The sequence below is a fragment of the Ictidomys tridecemlineatus genome, chromosome 1 (assembly GCF_052094955.1).
Source record: "Ictidomys tridecemlineatus isolate mIctTri1 chromosome 1, mIctTri1.hap1, whole genome shotgun sequence".
Lineage (NCBI taxonomy): Eukaryota > Metazoa > Chordata > Mammalia > Rodentia > Sciuridae > Ictidomys > Ictidomys tridecemlineatus.
Genome location: NC_135477.1, coordinates 54,712,434 through 54,733,268, shown reverse-complemented (window position 1 = coordinate 54,733,268; position 20,835 = coordinate 54,712,434). Strand labels below are relative to the sequence as shown.

General features: G+C 31.8%; 1 protein-coding gene across 1 annotated transcript in view; it reads right to left on the bottom strand.

The window, feature by feature from the left end:
• The window catches only part of Ctnna3 (catenin alpha 3), a 1,639,810-nt gene that overhangs the window by 608,954 nt on the left and 1,010,021 nt on the right, over window positions 1-20,835 (bottom strand). The window contains exon 10 of the mRNA XM_078041358.1: window positions 18,222-18,314. Within this exon, the coding sequence (XP_077897484.1) occupies window positions 18,222-18,314 (93 nt within the window). The remainder of the gene's footprint in view (window positions 1-18,221; window positions 18,315-20,835) is intronic.

Sequence of the window (20,835 nt, the reverse complement as noted above, 5' to 3'; positions counted from 1 at the left end):
GATGCTCTTGATTAAGAGGCTTCTGGTGTGTCAATGAGGGTGTGTCTAGGAATGATTGGCATGTAAGATAGCAAATTGAAGTCCAGACCCTCCCTAATCATTAGCACCACTATCCAATAGGTTAGAATCTTAGATGGAATTAATTTTGGAAGAAAAACTAAGCTCTAGCAGATGCAAGCTCAATTATTCTTAAATGGTTTCTTAATTTCTGCTGCTGTCGCCTTAGGACTCTAGAGTCTCACTCCTTCACTCTTACAAAGTTGAATGACTGTCAGTGATTCTCTAGGGAGTTTTCAGAAGCTTTTGGTCTCAGACTGGGGTAGCATTTCTTGATTCCTCTTGTTCTGAGGCTTTAGTATCTTGGATTGTGCATCTACTGGTTCCTCCAATTCTCCAGCCTGCAGATGACCATTGTAAACTATCCAGTTTCTTGTTGTATAAGCCAATCCAAAAACTCCCCTTTTTATAATCATAGCTCCTCTTGGTTCTATCCTAGAGAATTCAGACCAATACAATGAAAATAGAGTGAAAGATATGGATGCTAAAATCAATAGTTATAGGGTATAAAGAAGAAAGTAAATGCAAAGGAAGTATCAAGATTATGCAATTAAGAAATGTATAATGGGAAAGGGAAGAACACTTGTGAAGTATGACAGAATAAAACAAAGTTCAGATGATTCTCAATTTGTGTAATCTTGGCCAACCACATCAATATCACATCAGAACTTTACCTGATTTTTCTCAGAGTGTTGCATGCAGCATGCTGGGTATTTGTGTTGATTAGAAGACCAGATTACCCAGCTTTAAATCTATCTCCCCAATATTATCTCTCTTTAATTTAGGAAAGTTACATGAAATCTTTAAACATATCTTTAAACATGTATGAGTATGAATATGTTCCATATCAATTTATTATTTATCAATCACAAACTAATGTATAAAATTATTTATACTTGTGTCTGGTACATTCAAGAGCCATGTAAATGTTATCTATTATTAGCCAAAATTATTCTCTTTTAGTGAAATCATTAGGATAGTGAAAGAGGAGGTCTTTGTAGTCCAAAACCTACAGAAACACTAATTTTAGCAATTACACATGTTCAAGAATACTTTTTTTTTGGAGCCCATACAACTAGATGAGAGATTCCAGCATCACAATTAAGAAAAATAATTCCTAAATTAGATGCATTAAAGAGTTTAAGAAGAAGAGTTTTAGCAATTCTGGCATGGAAGAATAGAATGAACAACAACAAAACAAACAAACAAACAACAACAACAACAACAAAAAAAAAAAACAGAAAACTTCAACAGCATACTTAATCAAGCAGAAGAAAATAAGTAAACGCAAAGACAGAAGATTTGGAATTATCCAGTCAGAAAAATAATCAAAAAACTCTACAGGACATAGGGATATCATTAAGCAAATTGACAGTTGCATTACAAACATTAGAGAAGGAGCAAGAAAGATAAAGGGTAATAAATCTTAGTTAAAGGAAAGTTACAAAAAATTTCCCAATGCAGTGAGAGAAATGAATATACAGATCATTTAAGCTCAAGGAACCTCAAATAGAATTAATGTAAAAGTCTTTAACAAGACACATTATAACCACATTGTTGAAAATAAATGACAAAGAGGATTTTGAATTAAGTAAGAGAAAAGCAACTTGTCACACACAAGGAAATCCTAATAAGGCATCAGTCAGTTTAACAGCAGAAACACTGCAGGCTAGGAAAGGGTAGGATAATATATTCAAAGTACTGAAAGAAAAAAAAAACCCTGCCAATCAAACATACTACATCTGCCCAAGGTATTCTTCAGAAATGTACAGATAAAGACTTCCTTTTGGATAAATGAAAGCTGAAGAGTTCACTACTACACTTGTCTTTTAAGAAATGTTATGGGAATCCTATAAGTTGAAATGTAGTGTGATTAATTGGCAACATGGAAACATGAAGTTATGAAACTCATTGGTAAAGGTAGTTATATATAATCAAATTCAAAATTCTTCAACATGGTAATGGTGGTGCATAAATCAATTTTAACAGGAATATAAAAATTGCAAGATAAAAGTATTAAATGTAACTATGGCTAAAATAATTTGTTAATGCAAACATGATGTATAAAATATATAAACTGTGACATCAATAACATCCTGTGTGGGGATAGAGAAGTTAAAAGTGTAGTTTTGCATGCAATTAGAATCAAAGTGTTCTCTGCTTAAAATACAATGTTATGACAAATGATATTTTGTGTAACCTGATGGCAAATGAAAGAAAAAAAAAACTGTGGCATATATACAAACAGAAAGGAATTAAACATACCACAACAGGAAATCATCTAACAACAAAGGAAGATAGCTGAAGAGGAAGAAAAACAAAGGAACTGCAAGACAGTCTGAAAACAATTAACAGAATGGCAATAGCTAAGTCCTTACTTATCAATAAATATTTTTAATGTAAATGGGTTAAATTCTCCCAATCAAAAGACAGAATGGTTTTAAAAAAAATTCAACTATACATTGCCACAAGAGACTAACTGGAGCTTTAAGAAGATACATGGGCCAGGTGCAATGCTATATGTATCTAATCCTAAGGACTTGGGAGGCTGAGGCAAGAGGATTACAAGTTCAAGGCCAGCCTCAGCAACTTGTCAAGGCCCTAAGCAACTTATTGAAATGCTGTCTCAAAAAGGGCTGCAGGTATAGCTCAGTGGTTAACTGTACCTGGTTCAATCACCAACCCCCAACTCCCACCAAAAAATAAAGAAGACATATGGGCTGAAATAAAGAGATAGAAAAAAAATATTGCAAGCAAGAGAGTGCACAAGGGGTAAATATAGAGGGATGATTTAATTTTATTCAAAAAAGAGTCTTTAAGCCAAAATTGTTCACAAGAGATAAAATAGCCACTAATTGATAAAGGTACCAGTTTATCAATGATATAAGGATTTTAAATATATGTTCATCCAACACTGAAGCACCTAAATGTAAAGAATATTTGACAGATCTTAAAAAAGAATAAAATATTTAGGAATAAATTCAGCCAAAGAGGTGACAAATCTGAACACTAAAATAAATGACACTGATGAAGGAAACTGAGGGACACACATCTTAATCGAAACATTGATTTTTATGGTTTAAAAGAAACATTGTTATTAAAATGGTCATTCTATCCAGAGCAATCTATGAAACCAATGCAATCCCTACCAACATCTCAATGGTATTTTGTACATAATTAGGAAAAAAAATATAAAAATTCATATGGAACTATAAAATGCCCCAAATAGTTTAAAGGAAGTTTGAGCAAGAAGAACAAAACTAGGGATGTCACACTTCCTTATTTCATGCTAGGTTACAAAGCAAGAATAATCACAGCAGTATGGTCTGGCATAAAAACAGACACATAGACCAATGAAATAAGTCTAGAGAGCTCAGAAATAAACCCATGCATATATTATTAATTTGTGTTGGACAAGAGTGCCAAAAATACAAAATTCAAAAAGGATAGTTTCTTCATATTGGTATCAAGAAAACTGGATATACACAGGCAAAGGAATGAAATTGAACTCATATCTTACACCATACACAAAAACAATCTTAAAATGGAATAAACTCTTAAACATAAGAACTGAGAAATGTTAAACTTATAGAAATAAAGAAGTAAAAGCTCCTTAACATGGGCCTTTGCCCTGATTTTGAATACAACTTATAGAATGAGAAAAAGTATTTGTGAACCATATCTCTGATAAGGGGTTAATACTCAATGGAATTTATATAACTCAATGGCAAGCAAATAAACAACACTATTTATAAGTGAACTAAGTATCTACAAAGACATTTTCCCAAATAAGATGTACAAATAGCCAGTAGGTACAGGAAAAAGTGCTAGACACAACTATTCACCAGAGAAATGGAAATTGAAACAAACTATCACCTCATACTTCTTAGAGGCTATCTACAAAATCAGCAAGAAGTGAAGAAAAAGGAGTCCAGTTGCACTTATAATTTGAGGGCATATTAATAGCACAACTATTAGGGAAAACAGTATGGCAATGACTCCAAAATATAAAATAGAACAAGTATGTAGTTTGGTTCTCTCTCTTCAGGATATTTATCCAAAGGAATTGAAAACAGGATTTCTAAAAAGATACCTGACTTTCTATGTTCATCACTTAATTCACAATAGCCATGATGTAGAAATAAACTAGTATCCATCAACAGACAAATGGATAAAGAAAATTGGGTTTATTTGTACAATTAAATATCATTTCACCTTAAAAAGAAGGAAAGCCTGTCATTTGAAACCATGTAAACAGACCTGGAGGATAGGCTAAGTGAAATAAACCAGACACAATGAGACAAATTCTGTAAGATTTCATGTGTTCTGACATGAGAAGAACAAAGTGATTATTGTCAGGAGTTGGAGGGAGGTTGAGATGGGAAGATGATAATCAAAGGATACAATGTTGCAGTTATACAATCTTCCACAGAACATAGTGGGAATAGCTAAAAATACTGTATTGTATACTTCTAATTGGTAGAGGTTAGATATTGCATTAAGGGCTCTTATGGTATACACATAATGTATATCATACGCATAAGGTTGCAATTGAAGTAAGAGGAAACTTTGGGAAATAATGAATGTGTCTATGGCCTTGGTGGAGGTGATGGCTTCACAGACGTATACTTAACCCAAACTCATTGAGTTGTGTTAGTTAAACACGTGCAGCTTTTCACATGTAAATAATAACCTTGATATAGTTGTTTTTAAAGAACCAAAATTATCTTGTTTCTTTATTGTTTATTGTTCTCAGAACTCAAGCTTCATACCTACAGTACTCTGGCTGTTATATGTAGTATAGTGTCCTCAATGCCTAGAAAAGTTCCTGGTATATAGAGGGTATTCAAGAAACATTTTGGAATGAATGTGTGCATCTTCTGTGTTAAGTAGGAAGACTTCCAAAATATAGTACCTAGTGGTTAACATATAATGTAAATTAAAAACCTCATGCCTCCAAATAAAATCTTTCTAATAAATATTTGTTATGAAATTATTTTCTTAAAATAGACTACAAACAACTGCAACAATTGATTTTAATCATCTTGTGTTGAGAATGGCTTTCAAGTATTTGCCTTTGAATTTCATGATTTATAGGGAACATCTGGCATAAACTCAAATCATGATTACCCTTTATTGGCACTTGACTGTGTATTTAACACTGAGAAGCAGAGATTCAAACAGGAAGATGCTGTCATGTCTTGATTAACTTACCAACAAATCCTTGGTAATAGGCACTTACCTCCCAGGCCATGGACATACATGAGTATTTGCTTAAGATTACAATCATGAACTCTTCCTGGAATACTGACAGGCAGTCTTGTACTCATAAGCTCTGATATCCCCTTTTTATTCTAGACTACTATAAACCACAGTCTGTTTTCCTAGCCCAAGTCTCCTATTCTCAGGTTGGTACTAGCAGCATCTGCAGGACAATGACTCTTTCTTTGTAATGGTTTATCTCATTGTTTATATGTAAAATATCTATTTCTACATAATACCTTTTGGGAAATGCAGTAATATCTAAATATGATTATTTTGTTGTTGAGTGGGGAAGAAAACAAAAGCAATCTAAATAGCAATCAAGTTCTCTACTACAAAAAGGTGCTGAAAACTACAGATGTTTTTGTTGTTATTGTTGTTGTTGTTGTTTTGCTTGTTTCTGTTTTTGTTTTTCGGGAAGGAGTGATCTCAAATTGTTTTAGAAAATGTATTTGAAGACCTTAGTGGGAACACTTTCCAGTTTATCATGTTTCCTCCAGATTACACTGTCAGTTCACTTATTAAAGGGAGATTTATTTGATTAGACAAAAGGGAATGGAGGGAAGGAAGAAAGCAGGGGAACAGGAAAGACAGTAGAATGAACAGGATGTAACTTTCCTATGTTCATATATGAACACACAACCAGTGAAACTTCACATACAGCCACAGGAATGAGATCCTAATTATAATAAGTTATACTCCATGTATGTATAATATGTCAAAATATACTATACTGTCATACATATCTAAAAAAGAACAAATAAAATAATAACAAACAAAATTAAAAAATAAAGTAACTTTTCTGGCCTTCATCTTCCACCAACATGAGTTGAATATCTTCAGCATTACCCACCAAAAACATTCATTAGCACTCATGTAAGAAGGAAAATAGATTATTTTGGGTCCCTCTTTTACTAGGAATGGAACAGAAATTTTTGGAAAATATTTCTCATTCAATCATTAACTCATAATTATTAATTTGCCAGATCAAAAATATGACTGAAATAGCACAAGGTCCTTGTTGATGCAGAAATAAATATTAAAAATTAGAAAGATGATATAAATTTTAAAATCCTAGGTTAATACAGTTATTGAGATACGAATATGTCTATAATAAAATAATCATATTGGTTTCTTTTTATTTTTATTTCTTTATTTCTTTTGGTCATACTGGGTATTGAAGCCAGGGCCTCATTCATGATAGGCAAGCACACTATCACTGAGCTACAACCCCAGTCCTAAACATATTAATTTAGATAATTTATTTAACTGTTAAAAGATCCAATGTACAGAAGACTAAGGTTTTTTTTCATGACAGCAAATTCTTTGCAAGTTAAATACATTTTCATGTATCCTAAATTGGGTAACTTAATGACTTTCAAAAATAGTTTTACCAACCAAATATTTTAATATAAAAATTATTTTTATATTAACATAAAAATCATTTTTAAGTAAATAATAACATTGAAGTTGAAACAATCTAATATTTTAATCTGTTTTGCTCTTTTTAATATTAGCTATATCTGTGTTTAAAGAGATCAAACATTGCTATTATCTCAAATATATATTGTTATAGAAAGCTACTGCCTATATATATGATACTTTTAGTATTTAACCCCAAATCATTGACTGTTAAATCTTTGAAAACATTACACCAAAAGGACATATGTCTCACCTTTTCCCCAGTTTGAATGTGACATCTTAAAGAAATTGCAAAAATCTGTTTTAATAATAAAATGATACATAAATATCTAATAAAATTTGTTTTAGGATCGAAGGCCTGAAATTCTTAAATAGCAAATCCTAAATACATGAGAGTCAAAAAATATTACAGACCCAACATGAGTTTCTTAGGAGATTTTCTTTATACATTTTTCCAATAAAGAGAAATAGGAAAAAAGTGTACATTCATTTGAGAATTATGAACATATGAATAAATATAACTGATTAAATAATTCTAAAACCAAGAAAAATGTCAGTACTCAAATCTTAAAGCATTTATTTTTGGGTTCCTTAACCTTGGTCAACCTGTTTATTTGACTCTGAATTTCTTCTTATACAAAAATGAGTCCAATAATTCATATGTAAAAAGACTGTTGCAAAAATGAAATATTAGAATCCTAATAAAGCTCTTGTTCCATCTCAGATGCAGGATAACATTTATCTCTTTATGGGCTTTATTTCCAAGTACACACATGTATTCTGTATGTACTTAGAAGATGTGTTCAAAAACATAGTTTTCACAGAGCAAGAATTGAAGGCAAATTGTGTCAAATTTTTCCTCCTTTAAGCAAAATGTGCAACTTTGCTGTTGTAATTTTATTTCTAACCAATTTTATTTTTTAAAGAATAGGTCAAAATAGAGATAAAATTTATTTTTTAAAATAATGTGATACCAAGTGGCTACCTTTCTTTTTCATAGGAAGAACATTTGGACCCTCACAAGTTACCCAGAACAGACACTCTGTCCATAGAGCAATGATCTTATAATTTTTGCATCTCAATGCAATTGTTTCACTCCCTCAATCTGGTTTTTGCACACTGCCTATGACACTGAGCACATGTGATAATGGTATGTCTGCTGGAATTGTCTCTAATATTCTTTGTCCCATTCTGCCTATGTGATCCCAAGTGACATTTTATTTAATAAATACTTTCTACAAAGGCTTTCTTGAAACAAAAATAATAGAAATTAAAAAATTAAATATCAATATTAATGGATTTACATATTGCAGATTTCTCCACATTTATTATTAAGTCTATTTCATCATTCTTTTAACACTGACATATCCCAGGTCATTGTCCTAACCAGATTACAGTCCAAGAACTCAGGGGTCATCTGCCAGCCCTGAGCTTTTGATTCAGAGTGCTAAGGATTTTGAACATTATTCTCTCAAAATGAATATAAAAAGCCCTCTGAACTTAAATTTGTATGTAGGTATTCCAGCATTGCCAGTTACGACATATAAAATGAGAGCCCAGAGTGTTTCAGTTACAACTGTAATTTTCAATCTTTGTTGTAACACAAGGAAAAAGATGAATGGTTCCTTGGATTTGTACAAGGTTCTCACACTTTGACACACTTTGCCTTCAATTTTTTTGGACATATGGTCACATATTAGTATTCTTATAAATACACAAGACAAAAGTCTTAGGAGAAGTGGTTACAAACATTATCCATTTGGTTAAATGTACTAGGTCTAACAGATATTTCCCTCAGCATCACATTTAAAATGACTTTCAAAAATTGTTTTACCAACCAAATATTTTTCAGTGCTAACATTGACTTCTGAATTTCATGGAAGTATCTTAATTACTAATGATGTTTCTTAGTCTGTTTGCATATTTAAGATCACTTAAGGGTTAATCACTTATAAGTCAAATATATCTTATTTACTTACTTAATAATAAGAGCATATGTGATAGTACATATTAATTTTTAGCCCCATAAGTTTGAGCTCACTGAATAAAAATTATAATTTAGAAAATAACTAGACTTGCTTAAAAATCTAAAGCACTACATAGATTCTGGAGATAAAAAAACAATATGAAAATAACTGGAAGTGAAAGGTATATTGTACTCTATGGCAAAAGTCTGAGAGGTGGAATGTCTCTGTGCTTTTCCAAAATTAGTTTTGCTTTTGAATCCTTCAGAAAAAAAAATCTAGGAATATAACTTGAGTCCAACTCTCTCCTTTTTTCCACAATGTCACTGGTATTTCTCTTGTTGGCTTCCTAATTTCTAACTCTATGAAATTATTTTTAGTACTTATTTCACTGAACTTCTCTGTAGCATATGCCATTGCTGATCATGGTGCTGAAGTGTTGTTCCATTTTCTAGGCTTCCAGCAAGACACATGGTCCTGACACTACTTTTCTTATTGCTCTACCCCACATTCCTCCTTTTCTTCTTTTCTATATGTTTACTCAAGATTATATCTGTGATCCTTTCATTTTATCATCTGATGTATACCAATTTCTAGGTCAAGTTATATAGTATAATTTCTATTTTTCTCCTTTGGACCATTATTCCTACATCCCTACTCACCTCCTGTTTTCTACATATAATGTTCAATAATTTTTCAATGTCCCTGCTTCTTTTTTTATTCAGTTGACACAGTATCCAAACTTATTCAGAAAACACAGGGCTGATGATGTCATTCATTACTCTAAGGCTACAACAAATTAAATCTACTAAAACAAATCTAAATTGTTTCACTCGGCCATAAGGACTACGACCTACATTTTTCAGAGTCTTTGTCTTCTCATGTATTCTCACACTGGGCAGAATATCTATCCTAGGAGGTACTTGGATGTGTGGATGCAAGTTTGGTTGTTAGAAAGAATGAGATAGGGGAAGTGGCAATTATGTATTTAGTTCCAGTTCTGAGTTTTCTGGCATGTCAATCCCCCAGTGCAGAGATTGTCCCTGGGGGTTGTATCAAAGAATTATTACACCGAAAAGGTCAAAAGCTGCCCTGTTAAGAACCAATGTGCATTAGAGAGACCCAGTAACTCACATTTTCCTAATTGTTATAAATTTTTCTTCTTGTCTGACTAAAATGTCTTTTTTATATTTTACCACATGTCCAAATATTACTTTTACTTTAAGATATATAAAATTTCATTGTTCTATGAGCTCCTTCTTAATCCTCTGACTTGAAACTGTCTCTAATGCCATTTCCTCCTAATTCTTTACTAATACTACTTTGTTTCCAATACACTTCTCCTTCTTACATTATGGAAACATAATATAAGCAAAGCTCCATCTTTATTTTCCTTCTTGACTATAACATCATCCAAGCTAGAACAGATTCTTTATATTGTCATGCTTATAACTACAATACACAATATTAATTTAAATCCTAAACCTACATTTAATATTATGGCATAAACAATGTTTTCTACTAATTTGTAGATAATTCTGAAATTCTTGCACTGACCAAAATGTTAAATCATATGTAGTTCTATCTACCTATTTTCAATTATTATCCAGTTCTTTCTCCATTTTCCCACTTGAATTTTATGACTAAAGCTTCTGTTTTTTCTTCCAAGACATACTTCTTCAGATTTTCCTTCTAGTTGAGTCCAGACAATAGGAATTATTCCTCAGAGCTGTTCCGGTGCATACCTCTCTGACCTTGGCTAGCCCTTAGTTTCATGGGTAATATTTGCTGAATCAAGAAATCCATAGAGTTCATGGAAAGGAATGGATGAATATAATTGGGACAGGAAGACAGACTTAGGTTAGTCAAGAGACATCAATTTTTAGAATAATTAAACAGAAGAAAGATATATTGAAGAGATACAGATAGGAAAACAAGAACTCAAAATATCACTATTTGCTAATGACATAATTGTATATTTAGAAGAACCAAAAATTTCACCAGAAAACTTCTAGAACTAATAAAATTCATCCAAGTATCAGAATATAAAATGAATACTCATAAATCAAATGCATTTCTATACATCAGTAATGAACCCACTGAAAGAGAAATTAGGAAAACTAACACATTTACAATAGCCTCAAAGAAAAAATAAAGTACTTGGGAATCAATCTAACAAAAAAAATTGAAAGACCTACACAATTAAAACTACAGAACACAAAAAAGAAATTGAAGAGGAACTTAGAAGATGGAAAGAGCCCCCATGCTCTTGGAAAAGCAGAATTAACATTGTCAAAATGGCCATACTACCAAAACTTATATAGATTTAATGCAATTTCTATTAAAATCCCCACTGAGTTCTTCATATAAATAAAAAAAAGCAATCAAGAAATTTATTTGGAAAGATAAGAGACCCAGAATAGCTAAAGCAATCCTCAGCAAGAAGAATGAAGCAGGAGGCATCACAATACCAAAACTTAAACTACACTACGGAGCAATAGTAACAAAAATAGCATGGTATTGGCACCAAAACAGACATGTAGACCAATGGTATAGAAGAGAAGACACAAAGAGAAACCCACATATATACAGTTATCTCACATTAGACAAAGGCACCAAAAACATTATGTTGGGAAAAGATAGCCTCTTCAACAAATGGTCCTGGAAAAACTGGAAATCCATATGCAAGAAAACGAAATTAAACCCCTCTCACTCTGCACAAAACTCAACTCAAGGACTTAGGCACTAGAACAGAGACACTGTGCCAAACAGAAGAAAAAGTAGGCCCAAATCTCCACCAGATTGGCCTAGGAAATGACTTCCTTAACAAGACCCCTAAAGCACAAGAAGTAAAGTGACCTATTAATAAACAATATGGAAGCAAATCACAAAGCTCCATCACAGGAAAAGAAACAATCAATAACATGAAGAGGGAGCCTACAGAATAGGAGAAAATCTTTACCACATGCACCTCAAATAGAGCATTAATCTCTAGGATATATAAAGAACTCAAAAAATTCAACACCAGAAATATAAATAACACAATCTCTAAATGGGCTAAGGATTTGAACAGACACTTTACAGAAAATATACTATTGATCAACAAATATATAAAAAAAGTTCAACATCAAATACCAATTAGAGAAATGCAAATTAATTCCATCTCACTATAGTTAGAATTTAAATTATAAAGAATACAAGCAACAATAATTGTTGGCAAAGATGTAGGGTAATAGGTACACTCATACATTGCTGGTAGGGCTGCATATTGGTACAACCACTCTGCAAAGCAGCATGGAGATTCCTCAGAAAACTTGAAATGAAATTACTATTTGTCCCAGTTATCCCACTCCTTAGTGTATACCCAAAGGACTTAAAAGCAACATACTACAGTGATGCAGCCACACCAATGTTTTTAGCAGCTCAATTCACAATAACTAAACTATAAGACCAATGTAGGTGCCCTTCAACAGATAAATGTATAAAGATAATGTGATGTATATACACAATGGAATATTGCTCAGCCTTAAAGAAAAATGGAATTATGGAATTTGCCAGTAAATGAATGGAGCAGGAGAATATTATACCAAGTGAAATAGGCCAATCCCAAAGAACCAAAAACTGAATGTTTTCTCAGATATGTGAATGTTAATTCACAATTAATATGGGAGGGCTAAGGAAGAGTAGATGTACTTTGGATTAGACAGAGTGGAGTGAAAGGAGGGGAGTGGATATGGGGGTGGGAAGGACAGTGAAATGAATTGGACATTATTACCCTATGTGCATACAAAATTACATGAACAGTATAGTTCTATGTCATGTACACCAGAAGAATGAGAAGTTATACTTCATTTATGTATGATAATTCAAAATCCATTCAACTGTCATATATAACTAATTAGAACAAATTTACAAATATAGTTCATTTAAAAAAGGATAAAGTACATAAATTCAGAATTTAAAAGCTGAATAAATTTTACATCATGAAAAAGTAACTACACCAACCTAATTTTACAATAGATCAAGAAAACGCTTCCAAGAATGTATGTATATTGAGAATTCATTGAAATAGATAATAAATGTTCCTTTTAACTTTGAAGCCTTAGGTGTTTCTGATAAGCAATGTTTTCCCAATCTATTAAAGCAATAGATTTTAAGATCCTACCTTTATATTTATCCTTATTCAATTTCAATTTATGAGCTTTGAAACATTAGTTCAAATGACCAACATGTTTTAGAACTTTGACTTCTATTTTTCTTAGCTTTGCATCATATGCAAATAAATATTTACTTTCTACAGTCACATGTTAAAACGGAAGAAAGCTCTTTAGAAAACTTATCCTTCACCAGGTCAAGTATAACTATTTAAATAGCTGTAGTATAATAACTGTACTATCACCAAGATCAAACATCTCTCTTTTATATAAAAGGCAGCTCCATTAGAGTATTTCAGGACCAGGTATTAAAAACTTCTAAATCAACATGGCTTATACTCTCTGTATAGTAGCTTTGTCAAGCAGTCACCCTTTTTATGGAAAATGTGCATGATGTTGAGAAACTCTAAATCCCCCCTTCTCAATAAAATCCCATTTTTTTCAGTTCAGTTCTATACAAAATTTGGCTCTGTATTTTAATAAAATTTTAACCTTAGATTTGGCTCATAGGTGGTAGTTTTGCCCCTCAGGGCCCTTTAGAATAAGTCTTTCACATCATAGTCCTTTAAGGATTGGATTACAGTATAACCATGGTTTTCTAAGTATTATCTTTTCCTGGCTAAAAATTCTCAGTTGTTTTTATGAGATCTTCATATAACATCATTTCAAGTTGTGTCACTATTTCAGACATGCTCTAAGTGACAATTATTTTTCAAAATACACCACCTGTAACTGGGCAAATCATAGAAGTTAGTCCTCTAGACACACACACACACACACACACACACACACACACACACACACACACACACACACAAAGAATCAGGATGATTCAATTCATTGAAACCTAGGTGAATTTAATCATACTTAACAAATAGGAATTAAATGCCACCCTAATAGCTCCTGCTAACCCAGGGTTTACCTAATTTTTTCCAGAATCAATGTAGGAATTTTTTAATTGGTTGGACCTTTTTTTAAATATACATTTCTGATTAAAGTAAGAGGTCTAAAAGAAATAAAACAAAATGTAAAAGTGCTTTTTGTTTTTTGTCTCCCAGTCAATTCTTGGAAGTAACTACAATTAAAATTTTCATGAGAAACTTTTGAAAATTTTCTACAAATGCATAAATATATCATTTGATATATTTTATTTTCACATAAATTGGATCTATTCTGAAATTTGTTTGTTCACTTATCTCGAAAAGATACCCAAGATAAGTGGAAAATGAAAATGAGTAGACTTACTACTTTAAGCAGAGTTTAACATTCTCTAGTGTGACAGACATTTAGGTTGGTTATAACTCATAGACTTTTGTGCACCTTCACACATTTATCTATACCATCAATCATTGGAACTTGAACTAGTGGAACTGAATGTACGTAGGTTGTTTACTTCAATAGATATTGTCCAAGTAGAACTTAGAATCATACACACATGAAAACACACACTTGGACTGCACTCCAGACATACTAATTCCAAATTTCAGGATGCATAGCCTGTAATAGAGCATAGCATGCAATATACAATTTTAAAAATAAAGTTGAAATACAGAGAAGATTGAAAAATATTTTTAGAACTTATTTTGAAAATATTTTAAGTCACATAAGCTTTTCTGACAGCTATAACAGTTGATTCAGATTAAGACAACTATCAACTAGCACTTTTAAGCCTTTTGGAGAGTAAATTTTTACTAAGCCAAATGTCTTACATTTTCTATCTTTGCAATCAGTTTTACAGTGCCCTGTAAATATGGTTTAAAATTTTTATCTATCATACTTTGAGTCCATATTCTAAGAATATCTAGATTTTTTGCAAGTATAGTCTTTTGACTAATATATTTGCTTATTCTATTTTTATTTAAAAATTATAATAGGAAATTCATACTTTTATTCAAATCATCAGTAAACCAGTGAAATGAACAAGAGCAGATCACTGCAGTCCATCATTTAAGGTATCATATTTGGTTGGCAAGTATGTAGTAATCAGCCATTTTAAGGTTTTTTTAATCAATTAAAATTCAAATGAATTATACTGTTTTAAATTTTCATCTTGTCAAGAAGAAGACATGATAAGGAAAGTAGGATAAAAATTGTTGCCAAAGGCCTCCTTCCCTCTAGGAATACAGAGTCATTTATCATTCCAGAAATTTTATCATTAATTTGTATACTGTATAAATATTTATTAAACATCCAATATATGCTGTACTTCTTCTAGGTATAGGGGACATAAGTAGAAGATATTTTCTCTCCAGATGCACAAACTGTACTTACACAATGTGGATGTTCTGTAAATACTTACTGGAAACCCCCACTCTAGGATTTTCACTTGAGCAAACAAATAAATTGCTATGACATCAACAAAAACTGGGAAAGTTGAAGAAGTAGAGAGCAGGGATCTAAGAATTAGTAGTTACCCTTTGGCAATTTGACAATATTAGATGTCTTCTAGATACCAGAGGGGATATTCCAAAAACAACTCACAGATATGTGAGTCTGGTCTTTAAAGTTTGGATCAATTGAGAAAATTTTGAAAATTATTAGTAAGTAGATTTTTAAAACCATGAAATTTTAAAAATATTTATTTATTTATTCATGTACCAGGGATTGAACTCAAGGGCATTCAACCACTGAGCCACATCCCCAGCCCTATTTTTATTTTATTTAGAGACAGGGTCTTATTGAGTCGCTTAGTGCTTTGCTATTTCTGAGGCTGGCTTTGAACTTGTGATCCTCCTGCCTCAGCCTCCAGAGCTTCTGGGATTATAGGTATGTGCTACCATGCCTGGAATTTTTGAAATAATAAACTGAAGGCTCCCTAAGGGACATAAATAGTATAATTATGAAGGTACATATAGCTTATTTATTGATGGGGAGATTCAACATCTTAGTCATGATTCTCTAAAATACATTTAACATTTTAATTCAGAATGATAATGCTTTTCCTGACAATAACTTGACTCTGAAAATTATATGAAAAAATAAAAGGTAGAGAATAATACTTAGAAGAAATCAAAATTTAATATAAAATCATACTTAGGATATTTTGATACTATTGCAATGATAAGTTAATAGACCAAGGGAGAATGAAAGAAAGTCTAGTATACATTGAAACAGGGTGTTTGATTTATCAATATTGTGTCTTAATTTGCTAGTCAACTTATATTTACATGTGGAACAATAGTATAAAATATACACATGGCAATCATATAAGTGTACGTGTGTGTGTGTGTGTGTGTGTGTATTTCACATTTCCCAGAAAAGTTTTTTTTAATACATAACAGTGGCTCACTTAATAGCACTTTTAAAAATGTAATCCATATCATGTTGCACACAAAAATAAATTTGTGTGCCCTGTGTGGTGGTGAACAACTGTAATCTCATCTACTGGGGCTGGATAAGGCAAGATGATTGCCAAGTTTGAGGCCAGCCTCAGAAACTTGGTAAGACCCTGTCTTAAAAAAATAAATTAAAAAGGTTGGGGATATAGCTTAGTGGTAGGTTATCCTGGGTTCCATCTCCAGTACCACACAAAATAATAACAATATTAATTATAATAGTGATATTGACAAAGAAAAAGTAACTATTTAACTTTAGCCTGTTATGTCAAGTTGCTCCTAGCTGTAAACACAGAGCAGGGCCCTTTCAGGGTCCTTCAGCTGCCCTGCAAAGTGGGGCTGATATAGTCCATCAGCCTTGGATAGATTTCCTGACCCTCAGGGGACCAGCTCACCATGAATTCAATGACATTTATTGTCCCTGGTTGCCTATCTGTGAGCAATAAATTTGCTTTGCTTTAAAAAGAAAATTAAAAAGTAACTGTTAAATAACAATACTTCTATCTTGTAAAAAGATATGACATTTTTATTGGCAAATTATTTTAACACACAAACCACAAACTGTAGAACAGAGTGGGTGCTCAGTATTTATTAAAGGACTTAAAGATGGTCATATATTGTATTAAAGTTCTTAAAATTCTACTTAAATTATTATTATGAAACGTAAAAGAAAAGTCATATGTAACAGAATTTTTAAACAAATTTAAACATATTAGTCATAAATAAACAGTAGCCCACCTAAAAATTGGTAAAAGATAGGTGCAACCACAGTTATAGCCAGATAGTCAATATGCATTTGAAAAGAAAGTGCTGGATAATTATCAGAAAATTACAAATTAAAACTAATGAGATATAATCATAATCTTCCAATTGAAAAGACATTTTAAAAAGCATCAAGCATTAGCCATGATATGGAGAGATGAGAATACTTATAGACTGTTGATGGGCGCATAGTTGATTTTACTACTTTAGGGACCCTGTTGCAGTAGTCTGTTCCCTATGAAGTCTCATAGAAAATTCATATTAGTTGGGGAATCTCAGTTGCAGACCAGTTATTGCTTTTTAATCAACATTAAGTCCAAAGAAGCAGTTTCTCTCACTGTTAACCTCCATACTCCTTAGAAATGAAATTGTCAGAAAGACAAATCAATAATTTAATACATGCTCTACTTTTATTAGAATGAGAATCTCAGCATATGTCTGGAGATTTGACATCCCTAATCACTGTTATATTTCACATTCTTACAACATTTGTGATCTCTATTAAGAATTAAGTATCCATATTATTATGTCTCTTTTAAGACAAATGTGTTTACGATTGCCCTTTGTGCATTCTGATTCATGACATCAAGGCTAGTGGAAATAATTCCCTAAAAATATTTTTTTCTTCATATTTTAAGAAACTCCTTAATTACTGACAAGGAAACATTTCTTACTAGCTAGAAAATAATATAAAGTACTCTAAAAAAACCCAACTTATCTGAAGAAGTAGATTATATCATTTCAAATAGTAAAAATCTTGAGTAGAGGTTTTCTATACCTTTATTGAAGTTTTGTCAGTATCCTCTTTTGCCCCCTAAAACAACTACTGGTTTATAATAAATGCTTGCATACTATTTAGTCTCCATTTGTTCAACTATAAGAGATTTTAACTAGATAACATCCTTTGGTTTTAGAACGTTATAAGATTTGTAATATATACTGTTGCCTTTCCCTAGAAATAATAGGAATTTAGCAAGATAGGCCAATTCATAGAACTGTTCAATTATCAGGATTTAATATGTCTATTTTCAATGGTTCCTAACACATTTTCAGACTACTGGAAGATATTTAACTTAGACTAACAGCAAATGTCTCAGAATAATCTAAAAGAGCTGTAAGAAGTAGTTCCTTAGTAAAAAATAAACTATGATGTTAGGACAATTCTGTCTTCCATGTTTAAAATAAGTATTTAATGTAGTTTAATATGTCTAAAAATATGAAAAGTTATATCTAATTTTTATAGGAAAGAGACTTAGTAATCATACCTGCGGGCACAAAGTTTCTAGGTGATTGGCTGCAATTCTGACAATTTTAATTCCATCTTCATTTGTCGACATGGAACAAGCAAGATTTGCAACCTGGAACATAATTCAAAAGAATGGAAATTATTTTAGATCATCAAGGAAATGCAGACACACTTGTTATCCTGGACAAGTAAGAGTATGCAGGTATTCACTGAAAATATACTGACAAACAGCCCTATCATAAACGTCATTGTTATCTGTTTTATGAAAAAAAAAATCAGAGAAACCAATAAAACAAATAACAACATAGGGTCCTAGACAATTATGTAAAACAAAAATGAAATGCTGATGAATAAATCAGTAAACTCTACATGGTTCTTGACATTAACATCTAACCCATAATAAGAAGCTCTGATGAAACTGAAAAAAAAAGTTTATGGATTGAATGCTAATAGGTTCTTGGAATCTCATATGATTGTGGTTTATTTTAAGTTTGTAATTGGTTTATTATTTCCCAGAGGTCTATTATGCATACTTAAGTTGCATTAAGCATGACTGTTTCTTATTCATGTTTTATTCAGCATAAAATATACTCCCAAGCTGGACAAATACAAGACAATTAAATACTTTTTTTCTGTTCTTTATTTTCTACTATAATGTAATGGGCACTGTTTAACATTATAGCAGTCAATTTGATTCAAGCATTAGCAACACCCAAGTTTATTTTATTTTATTGCTTCTGATATTTACACACTCTTCCAGTGAAATGGTTGTTCTTTTAAATAATTGCCATTATGTCCATCACCTAAATGCAATATTTACAAATACTTCCATTAAGCCATAGAAGAGCCATGGAGAGAGTGTGGGATCCTTTCCCCTTAGATTGAACTCCACTCTTGTCCTACACTCCTCCTGCTACCACACTGAGGGTTATAGAGGCAATGTTTTCTCTGATATATAAAATATGCCATTATCTTCATCACTGCAGGGGAATAGTTTTCCAAAGAATAATTTTTCTACCTTTCCATTGAGTCCATTTATTATTATATACTTTAATACATTACAGTTTTTACTGTTCAAATTTCAAAATACATTCAGTTGTAAAGAAACCTTCATATCAATTTCACACAATGCAAATGAACAACAAAAATAAATTGAGATCACTATTTTAAGAGTACCACAATATTATCATTTAAATGGATTTACAATTCTTTGCTTTTTTATACCATTGCTTTTAATATGTCAGTAATGAAATAACCCCTTGGTTTGAATTTACATATAATAAAATAACAAGCATACATTATTTAACTGTGGAAGGGCATTGTTCACTTTACTAAAGTACAAGGAAATGGATAACATGAAAAGGTCTTTTGTTGGCTTGAAGGTCATAATGCCTCAACTTTCATATTTGACACATAATTAGCACATTTGTGAATTATCTGAAAAGGGCAACAGTTCCTGTGCCTCTCTACTCTACCCCCCAATCTGGTTCAGTGATATGAAACTTAGCACTCTAATTGCTTCAGTATGTATTACATTAGTTTGCACCTCACTTGCAGAAAATACCTATCTGTAAATAGAGCACTGTTTGTTTAAAGCATATGTGCATATTATATATATGCACGTGTATGTTTATGTACATATATATGCATATATATGCTTGTGTGTGCATATGTATGCATGTGTCATGTGTGTTTATACATACATACACATATTTATACTCATTCAATTCAATTTAACTGAGTACCTCTTAATCCAGAGCTTAAAATTATAGATAACTATCCCCATGTTGACATTCTTTTACTTTTTCAAAATGTATTATCTTCCTCTTCTTTTCCTTTCTTAAAGTAGGCTTTCTTGTTCCAGATATTTGATGGCCATAATGTTTACTGCAAGACAATTAAGTGACTAATATAACATGGAAATTGTGCTAAATACAGTTTGCATTTATATAAGCAGAATTATTTATTTTTATAATATTTTCAAATGAAAATACAACTACAATTTTGTTTTCTACCCAAAATTTACTATTCAATTAATTATCATATTATTATTACTTCTGTCTTCATTTATACAGTGCGTGTGTGAATCTGAACTTCTCCCTTACCAGAACTATCCAATGTCGGCTCATTTAGGTAATCAAGTACTATTTCAAGACATGTGCAATTTTAGTAAAATTTTGCACAACAAGGTTTCATTTAAAATATACTGTGCATGACAATGCAAAAAAGTTAAATGTCTACTTGATCATGGTGCACAATTTTTTTGATGTGTTTTTGTATCCGATTCGCCAGAATTTTATTGAGGATTTTTGCATCTAGGTTCATTAGAGATATTGGTCTGTAGTTTTCTTTCTTTGAGGTGTCTTTGGTTTCGGAATCAGGGTGATGTTGGCCTCATAGAATGAATTTGGAAGGGCTCCCTCTTTTTCTATTTCCTGAAATAACTTGAAAAGTATTGGTTTTAATTCTTCTTTAAAGGTTTTGTAAAACTCTGCTGTATAGCTGTATACCCATCCAGTCCTGGGCTTTTCTTGGTTGGTAGTTCTTTGATTGCTTCTTCTATTTCATCCATTGATATTGGTCTGTTCAAATTGTGTGTATCCTCCTGATTCATTCTGGGCAAATCATATGAC